The 13,359-nt window shown below is 42.6% G+C and overlaps 1 protein-coding gene across 1 annotated transcript in view; it reads left to right on the top strand.

Moving 5' to 3' along the window:
• The window catches only part of Glipr1 (GLI pathogenesis related 1), a 34,869-nt gene that overhangs the window by 16,607 nt on the left and 4,903 nt on the right, over positions 1-13,359 (top strand). The window contains exons 2-4 of the mRNA XM_036170182.1: positions 438-834; positions 3,814-4,053; positions 9,602-9,714. Of these exons, the coding sequence (XP_036026075.1) occupies positions 661-834; positions 3,814-4,053; positions 9,602-9,714 (527 nt within the window). The 5' untranslated portion in view covers positions 438-660. The remainder of the gene's footprint in view (positions 1-437; positions 835-3,813; positions 4,054-9,601; positions 9,715-13,359) is intronic.

Genomic DNA, 13,359 nt, shown 5'->3' with positions numbered 1-13,359 from the left:
CTTCAAGATTGTAGACAGAAGACCAGCAGCTCTTTTGGCCATACTCCAGGGGTCCAACTCCAAAATTTGACTGCTGAGACATCCTGCCTCGGAGACTGAGCAACTACCAGATTCTCAGGTTTACTGGCAAGAGACAACCATTGTGGGACCCTTCAGGCTACATCCTCTAAGACAGTCTAATAAATCCCCTTTTAATACATGCCCTCTGTCATTTCTGTTTCTTTAGAGAGGCCTGACTAATACAGGACTTATTTCTGAAGACCGCAGAAATTCCTTTGGGAGTATCTCCCATCTCAAAGCCTAACAGTCTGTGTTCTATAGCTGCTGTGTCATCAAGAAGCAATGACAAGACAGGGTTAAGAGAAAAATGAGCTGCAGGCCATATATGGAGAAACCCAGTGTGTAAGTTTCATAACCACTTCACGTTCTGCTTTCAGGCTTCTCAAGCTGACGTTGACTGTGCTTTGCAAAGTTGGCCATAAAGAAGCAGAGTGCTGAGGATGTAGTGCAGTGGCAGAGCCCATGCCTAGCACAAACGACCCTGGGTTCAACCTCCAGCACAGGAAGAAGGAAAAACAAGTCTGAAAGCTGAGAGAACCAAGCATCCTGTCAGAACACCAGGGTTCTTGTGTTCTAGGTCCATCCACAGCCGGAAGGATCATGCAGGCCATCCTTGCTGTGATGGCCTGGATGGCTTCGTCCGTTTCTAGTGCTTCGTATACCGCAAGTACTTTGCCAGATATAACAGATGAGGATTTCATCAAAAAATGTGTTCAAATTCACAACCAGTTCCGGTCAAAAGTAAATCCAACGGCCAGGAATATGCTGTACATGGTGAGTGCACCAGCAGTATTTGAAGCAGCTTGCCTGCATTAAGCTAGGTGTGAATTCTGGGTCATCCTGAACGGTTTTTTGGTTTTTTTGTTTGTTTGTTTGTTTGCTTGCTTGCTTGCTTGTAATGACTATGTACATGTGATCAGAACCCACACGGTGGAGCCTTTCCTGGACTCTGTCTTAAGCAATGCCATAGCCATGATTCAGTTCTTTCAGCACACTTCCTTTCCCCGGCCACGAGACTTCTCCTCGATGTCACTTTATTTCCTCTTAGTATTTGTGAGGGTTCTTTTTTAGCGTCATGTTCTATATAAAATAATGGGGTTTCATTATAATAATTTCATACAATGTACTTTGATTATACTCATCCCATTGCCCTTTTGGCCTTTTGGTCCTCTGATCCCATTTCTCTTCTATTTCTGTGTGATCTTTTTCTCTAGACTTCACATCTAAGAGGGATATGGTACTTACCCTTCGGAGTCTGCTTTATTTTATTTAACATGATGATCTCCAATCCATCCATCCATTTTCCTGCAGATGTTTTTGTGACTCAACGGTACTCTACAGTATGTGTATATACATGCATACGCGCACACACACACACACACACACACACACACACACACACACACACTTTCCTTATCCCTTCATCTATTTTTGAACAATTAGATGTAATCTATAGCTTAGATATTGTGAATAGTGCCACAATAAACATGGATATACAGATACACCTCTGCAGTGTGCTGACTCTGATTCCTGTAGCTCTATGCCTGAAAATGTTATAGCTGAATCACAAGATAGTCTTACATTTATATTTTTGGGGGAAACGATATACGGATTTTCATAATGGCTGATCTAATTTACATTCCTATCAGCAGCATATTAGGGTTTCTTCTCCACCCACGTCTTTGATACCATTTATTTTCTTAATATGATACAGACTAAGGTAAGATGTGATCTTTGAGTACTGTCTATTTGCATCCTAGTAGCTAAGGATGTTGAGCTGTGCTACTTTTGAGGACTCTGTTCAGTTCCATGGTCTGTTTGTCGGTTGTTGGAATTTTCATTCTGTTAGTGTTTAACACATTGAGTCCTTTATACATTTTGGATATTAATCTGCTGGTGGATGAGTATCTGAAAAATATTTTCTTCCTTTTATCCTTTTGAGATATAGTCTCATCAATCCTGGCTAGCCTGGAACTTGATATGTAGATGAGGCTGGCCTCGAACTCTCTGCATCCCACCCTCACTCAGAGTTGTAATTAAAGGCATGGACTATCACAGCCAATTTCTCTCCCATTCTTGAGGCTGTTGCTCTGGTAATGCCTCCACTGTGCCTGTAGTTCTTAACTTATGCGGTCTCACTTGTCAGGACTGTTGTTGCTTACCATTACTTTCTGAGCCACCGAAGCCCTATTCAGAAAATTACTGCCTATGCCTCATATATTGAAATCTTAGCCAAAGTAATCAGTCAAAAGAGAAAGAAAGGCAGGCTACAGATAGAAAAAGAGAAAGCGAAATGGAGACATTGGCTGTGGCAGCTTCAGGTCTCATATTAAGGTTTGTAATATGTTCTGACCTGTTCTTTTTACACAGTGTAAGAACCCAGTTTCCTGCTTCTGTGTAAGCGTGCGCGCGCGCGCGCACGCACACACACACACACACACGTATCCAGTTTCCCCAGCATCATGTGCCTAGCGCCCTCTTCCGTTCGTCTCCTTTCTGACTGCACTTTATATTTTTGAAGTCCAGATGGACAATTCCTCTAGCTCTCTTATTTTTGCTCAGACGTCCTTTGGCATATGGAGTCTTTTGTGTTTCTGTGTTCATTTTCTGGGTCCCCCCCTACTAGTTTTAAGTAGAAAGCCTTAGCAGCATAGTAAGTCTCTGTAAACATCTTTCAGCTGTACTGCCGTTTGAAAATATCCAACTCCATGAGCATGAGCAGCCTTCCCATTGTCAAGAGCAATGGTTCTCAACCTTCCTAATGCTGCAACCCTTTAATACACTTCTTCATGTTGGGGGCGACTCCCAACCATAAAATTATTATTATTATTTTGGGTTTTAGTTTTATCGAGACAGGGTTTCTTCATATAGTTTTGGTGCCTGTCCTGGATCTCTGTCTGTAGACCAGGCTGGCCTCCAACTCAGAGATCCACCGGGATCTGCCTCCCAAGTGCTGAGATTAAAGGCATGTGCCACCACCACTCGGCCCCACAAGATTATTTTTGTTGCTACTTCATAACTGTAATTTTGCAACTGCCATGAATCGTAATGTAAACATCTGATATGTGGGATATCTTGATATGCGACCCCTGTGAGGGGTCATTCCTCCCCTGAAGGGGTCTCGACCCACAGGTTGAGAACCCCTGCTCTAGTGTTTCCCTTCAGTGTTTGGTCTTCATTGTAGAGGTATTTCACCCCCCTTGGTAAGGTTTATTCCTACATATGTTATTGTTGGAGGACGAGCAGAATGGAGCTATTCTGGAGGTGTGTGTGTGTGTGTGTGTGTGTGTGTGTGTGTAAACACGTTCACTACTTCATACAGAAGCAACCACGTGTTACATGCTGATCTTTATTGCCCTGAAGCTGCCGTGTGTTGCCTGCTGATCTTTATTTACCCTACCCCTTCACTGGACTAGTTTCCCTCTTAGGGCTTCTCGTGATAAGTCTCATCACCTGCAGGCAGAGATGTTTCTGCTTCTCCTGTCCTAGTCATATTCTCTGACCTGATGTCTTCACAGTCTCGCCCTGGCTCGCAGGTGGAGACTAGTTAGTTAGCATTGTAGGCCGCGGCTCCCTCCTCAGTCTTGGTCATCCCACCTCACTTGCCTGTTGGCAGGAACTGGAATCTGGTACTAAAGTAGTAAGCCAGTCTCCACTGGTCTGCAGATCTGAGTGAACAGGGGGAAGGCCTTGTGGTGTTACCGTTGTGAGGAAGAGGTTTCTTTCTTGACTCCTGTGTTGTTTATTTTTCAGTCTTGGGACCCAGCACTAGCCCGAATTGCAAAAGCGTGGGCAAAATCTTGTCGATTTGCACACAACCCACAGCTGAAATCACGGCTGCACCCAAGCTTCACCGTCGTGGGAGAAAATATCTGGACTGGATCTTTATCCCTCTTTTCGCCATCTTCGGCCATCTCAGACTGGTACAGTGAAATCAAGTACTATGACTTTGGCACTAGGAGATGCTCTGATGTCTGTGGCCATTACACTCAGGTAAATACTTCCCTGTAATCACTTGGAATCACCTTTTTAAAGGGGAAGAGAGAACTGAACTTGGTGTTGAGGAAATATGTAGTGAGCTAGGATGATTCTAAATATGAGAAGAAAACGTCCTTGGACACACTAGTTACATGGATAAAGTCCTACAAGAGTCATCTGTCTAAGGCAGTACTACTCAAATGAGATAACCTGCAGACAGTATATTACTTAAAGCCTTGCAATGTATCTGAGAAGTGAATTTGAACTCTCTTCTCACTAGCTAAGTGGCTTTAGGGAAACATTGTAAACTCTCTTAACTTGATTTGTTGATGTATGGTTGATATATGGATGGTAGAACCCCCTTTCTATGTTTGTGGTGGCAATCGAATGCGCCTTTCAGCTTAGAAAGGTAAATACTGTGCTCACTTACAAAATGGTTGTCAAGACTTATATCCTCCTAAACTTGGAAATTTCTAAACATTGTCCCATGATGAGGTCCTCCTTCTGCAGGGAGGATGGAACATGGCAGTCTACTGAGGAAGTTAGGACCACAAAATTTGGTCTCATATATGTATGAGAGAGAGATATGATATCAGAAATCAGTTTTCTCATGTTCTAAGTATTAGCCCTCCTTTATCCCCCCTGGTTGTAAAGGGGGAACTTACAAATTGAGGGAAGTTTCTGCTGTCTCAAGTCTGTGTGACATGAACTTGAATCTCTCCTCTTGTTCTGACTCCCAGGCATCAGGTAGATACAAGTATGGCTAACAAGTCTATTATAAAGAAAACTGTCTTCTGAGTGCCACATATTTTGCATGCTCAGCTCTTTAAAATTCAATTAAAGTGACAGGCTTATTCCTATGCATTGCACACCTTCTATACCTGGTTAATTTATCCTAAAGTCTGTCTTCTCATTTGACAAATTCCATGTTCAAGAACAAGTCACACACCTCTTGTATGTGTGGAACATTGTGTGATCCTTTGGCTGTATAGTTCCTGTGTCCTCTTTGCTCATATGGCTGGTGTCAGTTGCTCTGAATTGTACAAGCCATGCATATGCATGTCTCCCAATGTTGCACACATGTGTCCCCCAAAATCAGAGGGAGCTAGCCTGAGAGCCAGAAACCATAACCAACCATATCCTGCCTGCCTTGCCTCACTCCTGTTTCTCCTTACACCTCTGAGATTGTAACCCCATAAAGTATCAGCATATAAGCTAATATCTCAGAGTGTGCTGTGGAGAAATCTAGACCAACACTTGTTAGTAAGTACTGAGCAAAGAGTAGAGAGACCAGAATCTAGTTTTCTAATAAATCATGTTGGAAGAGGCTACTGATCTATCTTGGCTACAATTCCTGTTTCATCCTTTGAAGAGACCGTGGGTGGGAGTTTCAGGACAATTCAGTCACTTCAACTTCCAGCTGGACAGTTACCTAAAATGGGGATTGTAACCGTCTACTTACCCTGATCTTTTTGAAAATCAAGTTGTTTACATATGTTGCCCAATGACAGCTCGTACACAGTACAGGGCATATGGTCAGATTGATTAGCTCTCTGTGAACAGTACAATATTTCTTGGCATGCTAATTCAACACTTTACCTTCATGTTCACTGGGGAAAAAACTGGCAAGTTTTCAGTTTTGTTTAGAGGATTCACTGGTGGGAAAGTTCCAGGTCACTGTGTGACCCTGGCTTGCCTCTTTGACTACTAGGTAAAGATAACAACAGGATAAACTCTGTGGCCCAGGCTGGCCTGAGATTCAGTATATAGCACAGGTAGGCCTTGATGTCACAGTGAGATTTCTGTTTCAGCTTCCCAAGTGCTGGGGTTAGAGATGGGAGGCGCCATATCCAGTTAGACCCAACTTTGAAAACTGTTAAGAGTTGAGATTGTCAAGGTCTCCTAAGGGCCTGATGCACTGTTGGGATGTGTCAAAAGCTTTTCTTGGGTGGGGTCCAGGCAAAGGAAGATAGGTCATGGGGAAGTCATTTGAAATTGACTTTATCCTCTGTGTTCTCTCTTTGGTTTCCTGGACATTACGAGGTGGGACTAGTTTCCATGACCCTCATCACAGACCTAAAGGCAATGATGATGGCTGACTGCATGCTGGAATCATGACCTAGAACCTGCCTTTCCTCTGATAGTTTGCCTCAGTGACTAACAACTAACACACCAACTAAAGCATACTGCACATGCTAAGCAATATCTGCACATTTCTGAAAAAGTACAGGAGACCCAAAGACAAAAGAAATCTGAAAACACGATGGAAGGAAGAAAGTCCTCAGAAACTAAGAGATGAAACAAAATGCCAAGTAAGCTAAGGTGATCATAGATAGGAATGGTGACATGGGACTCCTGGTATCACCATGGAAGGAGCACCTGATGGGAGGGAGTTGTTGAAATACAGCTGAAATGGAGTTAAGAACACCGACGTTTCTCAATAAGTCTGATGTGGGCAGCCCAGATAAAAAAATAAGTCCCGAATGAAATGAAATAAATTGAAAGCTTCAAAATAAAACAAAAGTGACTGGAAAGTAAAAGTACAAGGGTCTCATCGGTCCAACAATGTTCAATGTCTCAACACAGAAGCCCACGGCACCTTACTGTCTGTCTAGGCTGGAGATCCCCATATGGGGCTCTCGGCTTCCAATACTCAGAGCTGTTCCTCAGGGAGCAATCCTTTTCATTCATGGAGAAGAGACTATTTCTAGCCAAAGGATGGCACGACTCTTGGTCTCTGAGATTTAGAAACAACCTATCTAGATTCTTCCCAGCTCCCAAAGCAAGGGAACGTCAGTCTGCAAAGGGTAGGTACTCCTACCCACGTGTCTGCATCCCGTGTCCCACCTGAAAGACCTTAGGCAATCCCAGATTCCATCCTTGGCTTCTCTTTTTCCCTCCCTCTCCTCTCTACTCAGGGAGTGATAATTTTCTAAAGTAAACATGCTTTTTTTTCCCCTTTCGGCAGCCAGACTGGCCACTGTTGTAGTTGGTGAATGGAGTCTCCTCTACCCTGGGCTCACACAGGATACTGTTCCGTGTTTAAAGACAGATTAAAGTCTGTGGCCCTCAGAAGCCCCAGCTCAGCCTCTTCCTGAGAGAATGGTTCTATGCTGTGTATTAGAACCATTAAAAGTGAGCAGAGCTCTACCAGTTCCATGACTACCTCTCTAGATTTCATGAAGTTTCCTGCAGGCTCCAGATTACTCGCCATTGTGCCCACATATTTAGCACAGTGCTTGGCACAAAATGCCTTGATAATTATGGTAAAAAAATAATTTTAAATTATAATTTTTGTATCACTGTAAAAAAAACCTGTTAAATGGTTGGTTTGACTTCAAGAACTAATTAGGTTCTCAAATGTTTTTGGTAACCTTTAATACTAATCATCCTTAGTCAAGATGAGACGCATAATTTATGGGAATTGGTGGAAAATGAAGAGGTGGAATGCTTCATTGGAAAAGGAAGGAGAAAGTACCATGGAAGGTGCTAAATATGCAGCAGGCATATTGACTTAAACTAAATCTGGAGCTCCCCTGAGCACCAGACCCAGTTTGACAGCACAGCTGCCTTCCTGGGAAGCAGCTCTGGTCTCCATTTCCTCAACAGCAGGGACCACATTTTTTATCTGCTTTGCTGACTGCTGCTATATGTATTTTCTTAACCCAGGTTTGCAGTTACCCCTTTCTTTCTATTATCTTTGCCTATAAATGGTCTTGTGTCTTCCAGGTTGCTATCTCTGATGCTACCCCATCCTCTGAACTGCAGACAGTTAAGCCCAGCAGCTACGCCAGTCTTTACTGCAATATCTAATGGGCAGTTCAAAACATGTTCTGCACAGAACCCTGTGCCCAAGGTCCTACCTACCCAGCTTGCTTGTTCCCTAGTTTTCTATTTTAATAAATGTCACTTGGGTCCCCAACCCAAGTGCTTCCTACACTCAAGACAAAATCCGATGTTTTCAGCTACACCTGGGCATCATGAATTCCATCAGTCTCCAGGAATCTCCTCACTCAAGAGTCAGCATGTGGGAGTGGGGATTTAGCTCAGTGGTAGAGTGCTTGCAAGCACAAGGACCTGGGTTTGATCCTCAGCTTAAAAAAAAAAAAAGTCAGCATGCGTTCATTCCTCACACTGCTGAGGCAGCCTCCAGAGTTGCCTCCCCTTCCCCTACTCTTCTCAGTTTATTTCATAAGTACCACGTGGACCTTGCTAAGATGCCCAGAAAGAGCATCTTTCTTACCTAACAGAAATCCTTCAGTCTGCTCTTCTCCCTTGGGCCTCCACTTTGCCTTTTTTTTTTTCCCCCTGCTACTCTACCAAGTCAAGCAACTTGAACCCCAGGAGCCTTTATCTCTGAGGATGGATATTGTCCATTGTCCAAGTCTTCTGATGTTTATTCTCAGGCTACATCCTCATCACTTGCATCTCAGTTCAAAGGTCGCATCAGAGGTCTTCCTTCAACAGCCCCTTTGAGTCACTGCTTTCTTCCCATCAGACACTCCATCAAGTTACCCAAGTTATTTCACTGTAGTAGCTTTCTGTAGGAAGCAAGGCTTTGAGCAGTGGTTCTCAACCTTTCTAATGCTGCAACCTTTTAGTGCAGTTCCTCATGAGGTGGGGACCCCCAACCATAAAATTACTTCATTGCTCCTTCATAACCGTAATTTTGCTATTGTTATGAATCATTATGTAAATATCTGGTATTCATGATATCTGATAAGGCGACTCCAGAGGTTGAGAACTTCTGGTTTAGAGTAAGCAATGGAGAAACCAGGATTCTTGTGCACAGGCTTGCTTTCCTTATTGGAAAGAAAAATGACACCCGGTCACCTGGAATGTTTGACGGAAAGTGGGCAAAGAACCAGGGGATCCTTTGCCATTCTATTAGGAGCCAGCCTCCACCTGAATTTCCCCCAAATCCTGAGAATTGTTTAGGCTCTCTACTCCTGGGCTTTCTCACTGTGATTAGAACTCATCCTTATGAAGGAAGCTTTTTGCATCTTCCATCAATAGAACCCATCTTTATGGTTATTACAAATCCTTTCTCTAGGCCCTGAGCTCTGTTTATCAGGCAATAGAACTCATTCTTATTGTAAAGGGCACAGGCGCTTTGTTACTGTGCAGGGGAATTTTGATGTAGTCATTCCTGAAGCTTCGTTATAGTAACTGTCATGTAGAGACATTTCCCTCGTTTGTCTGTGTTTAATATGTAAGAAAATTAAAACACGGGGTCAGACTTTCTAGAAGTTTTGATCCACTGATTGACCAAGTCTTACTGTAGCGCGTTTTCATTCACTGGCCATGATACCTGCAGGGGTCCTACAATATCTTTCCACTACGATCTTGCCATGTACATGTTTATTTTACACATGCACCCATGCACACATGTACTGAGATTATAATTCAGGACTTGTTTCCAGTGGAATTTTGAGCATCCAAAATTTCCCTGGTAAAGAATGTTGTATAACTAACTAGAGTAGCTATTTCTTACCATAATTATGAAGGCTTGATGATGATCAAATGTTCACTTCTATGGTAAGAAGTTCTCTTGTGCTTTCAGGTTGTTTGGGCAGACAGTTACAAGGTTGGCTGTGCAGTACAATTTTGCCCTAGAGTTTCTAACTTTGAAAGCCTTTCTAATGGAGCACATTTTATATGCAACTATGGACCCGGGTAAGTGCTTGAATTAAATTCTAAAAATATGTTATTCCAGTTATTCATCTTTAATATAGAAAATCTAGAAAATGTATAAACAAAAAATCTCAAGGCCTCTAAATTCTTTACCCAGAGACTCACTCCATTAATACTCTAATACATTTTTCCTGTGCGTGCGTGCGTGCGTGCGTGCGTGCGTGCGTGCGAGAGAGAGAGAGAGAGAGAGAGAGAGAGAGAGAGAGCGCCTGCATGTGCGCACACACTTTATTAACACTACAAAGGCATTCATCTTTAAGAGTAGCAAGGTGAAAATGCTTACCAGGGACATAAATTGATATATTAATACAAGAAAGGAGGATTGATATTAACCTGTTGTTTTATTAAATCATAGCATATTTTCCACACTTCAAAACAAACAAAAAATCTAAGGTAGAATTGCTTAGTTCATATTAATTACTTCATTACTTTTGACAGTTGAATTTTTCAGGGAAAAACAGTTTGTCCCCTCTGGAAATGAGAAAAGCAATTCTATTTTACTGTGCTTGTGACTCATACATAGTCAGAAAGCTATGGTCAGACCAGAAATAGATGTTTTGCAGCTTGGTTCCAATAATTACAAAAACTGTGATCGATAATGCTGAGTCATTCTATGTGTGACCACTCTGCATGTTTCAAGGGTTAGATTATTGTTGGTGGTATCTTGATTGCTTTTGTACAGGACACATGTTATTTCAATTTTCCCCATGTTTCTTGAGAGTTGCCTTGTGCCCTAATATGGGGTCAGTTTTGGAGAAAGAACCATGGGCTGCTGAGAAGAATGTGTATTCTGTTTTTAGTGTCTGCATATGGTGCTCTATAAGCATCTGTTCTATCCCATTTAACTCCAGGGCTTCTCTATTTACCTTTTGTCTGTATGACCTAGGAATGGGAGTGGGGTATAAAGATACCCATTATCATTGCATTTGGGCCAATAATGTGAATTTAGATCTAAACATGTTTCCTTTGTAAAACTGGGTGGTATTTGGGGATCTAAGTGTTTAGAACTGTAATGTCCTCTTAGATTTTTCCCTTAATGAATATGAAGCATCCTTCCCTATCCTGATTAGTTTTGATTTGAAGTGTTTTATGTCATATAACAGATATGTCTGCTGCATTTATAGTGGTTTGCTTAGAAGACTTCCTCATCCATTTACCCTAAGGTGTGCTATATTTTTCATGGTGAGCTGTTTCTTGGAGAAAGCAAAACCATGGATCCTGTTTGCTAATCTAACCTGCTAATCTTTGACTTTTTGTTAGCTATTGGGAAAATTATTGAGTTATTATTTACCAGTGTTTATTTCTGTTGTGGTGGTTTCTCAGACCTCTCTTGGTTAACTGTTCTAGGATTGTTTATTTCTTGTGTCCTCTTGGGTGTGGTTAATCATCTCTTCAGACTATCATATCCCTGGCAGTATCCTATGCAAAGCTGACTTAGTGGACATCCATGTCAAGTTTTCCTCCTTTGGTTAGAACTGACAGTTTTGCTGGGTATAGTAGTCTGCATCAGCATCTCTGCTCTTTCAGAACTTGTAGAACATCAGTCTGGGCTGTTCTGGCTTTCAAGGTTTCCAGGGAACAGTCAGGTATTCTTTCCAAGGGTCTGCCTCTGTATGTGACCTGGTCTTTTCTCTTCTGGCTTTCAACATCCTTTCATAGTTCTGTACATATTTTAATGTTTTAATTATTATGTCATGAGGCATTTCCTTTTTTTGGTTCTGTCTATATGGTGTTCTGTATGCTTTCTGCACATTGATAATACAATTTCTTTCTTTAGAATTGAGGGTTTTTGTGCGTTTGACCTGGGTTTCTTTTCCTTCTATACCTATTATTTGTAGGTTTTTTTTTTTTTTCTTTTCATAGTATCTCAGATATCCTGGATGTTTTGTTCCTGGGGTTTTGTTATACTTAACATTTTCTCTTAACTGATACTCTATCTTCCTCTTGGGTGTCTGTGGGTGAAGCTTTCATCTGAGCTTTTTGTTTGACTTCCTGGGTGTAACATGAATTGCTAAATGGTCTTATTAATAAAAAAAAAAAAACAACCCAGAACCAGATATTGGGGTGAAAGTGAAAGATCAGAGGAATAGAACAAGCCAGCCACAAGTTCTTACCACTAGGAAATCCTCAGCCCAAGAGAGAGCTACTTCCTATATACCTTCCTGTGCCCTGCCATCTTACTTCCTCTCTACACCCAGATCTATCACTTCGTCTTTTCACCCAGTTCTATCACTTCCTGTCTATCAGTATAGACCTCCAGATCTCTATGGTTAACTAGTACTGGGACTAAAGGTGTGTGTCACCACACCTGGCTCTGTTCCCACTGTGGCCTTGAACTCAGAGATCTAGATGAATCTCTGCCTCCCGGATGCTAGGATTAAAGGTGTGCGCCACCACGGCCTGACCTCTATGTTTAATATAGTGGCTGGCTTTGTCCTCTGATCTCCAGGCAAGTTTTATTTGTTAGAGCACAAATATCACCACACCTGGGTTTTCCATTTCAAGTTTTATTCCAGTTTGGCTTTTCTTCAGAGATTCTCTCTCTTTGTTAAATTCTATTTCCAAATCTCCTTTCTGTTATTTTATTCAAATGTTTTCAGGGTCTTCATCCGGGCATTTATTCATATCCACTTTTTTTTTTGAGACCCTTGAACCTCTTTGTAATTTTAAAGTCCTTTTCTTGGGTGTTGACTAAGTTGCTTTTCTTGGGAAATGATACTATAGAGGTGTTGGGGGAGTTTTTAAGGCAACTCCACATAGTTAAAAGGGAGGTTTATTTTGGGGGGTAACTTACAAGTAAAGGGATAGGTTACAGAGTCCAGGAGAGGTCCAGCAGTATTCTCTGGAGAACTCTGCTTGGTCTACCACTCAGCATCCAGGATTACCAGGAACCAAGAGTGCCGGCACATCTGGATCTCGGGTCTCAAGGGCTCCAGTTTTAGCCCCACATCAGGGACAGGCCATAAGTAGGCATGACAGTTACTGGAAGCCTCAATGGGGTACTTCCAGTTCAAAGCTGGAACAGCTACCCACTACAATAGGGGTGTTGGATTCTTGAGATATATTGATAATTTATGTTTTTTTGCAACGAGACTTAGGCATTTAGGGTTAGTTGGCAGTGTGTGTATGGATAGATATGAGCTCACCTTTGTTGGCTGGGTGGGTGTTTGGATCCTGCCAGGGTTATGAACCAACTGTATGATGCTTAAGTGTTCAGTCTTGGGCCACTCTGGGGTGGTTCAGATAAGTGGTGGATGGGGTGGCTGATAGTTGCGTGGGCAGGTGGAAGAATTGGCTCAGATATCCATACCTGGGATTCCCTATGGGGCTCCATGTGGCCCTAGAGCTCAGCTGGTAAGGTGGCTGATGATTAGGAGGGTGACCAGTCTTTGATGGTTTCTACCTGGTTTCTACTGGCATGGTCACTGGGATAGCTGGATAGGGTAGTTAGGGGAAGGGGGCTGGCTCCTGAGGTTTCTCAGTGGAGGTCCAGCCAAGAGGTGAGTGGGGTGGCTGGTGGATGAGGGAAGGGGACTAGCTCTAGGGGTCCCTTATTGGGGTTCCAAGCCCAGCAGTGGGTAATAGGCAGTAAGAGGCTCCTAAACAGAGCTGTGGGTCAGACTCAGC

This window comes from Onychomys torridus, chromosome 20 (genome assembly GCF_903995425.1).
Source record: "Onychomys torridus chromosome 20, mOncTor1.1, whole genome shotgun sequence".
NCBI classification, from domain to species: domain Eukaryota; kingdom Metazoa; phylum Chordata; class Mammalia; order Rodentia; family Cricetidae; genus Onychomys; species Onychomys torridus.
This window is presented reverse-complemented; position numbering and strand designations above follow the sequence as displayed.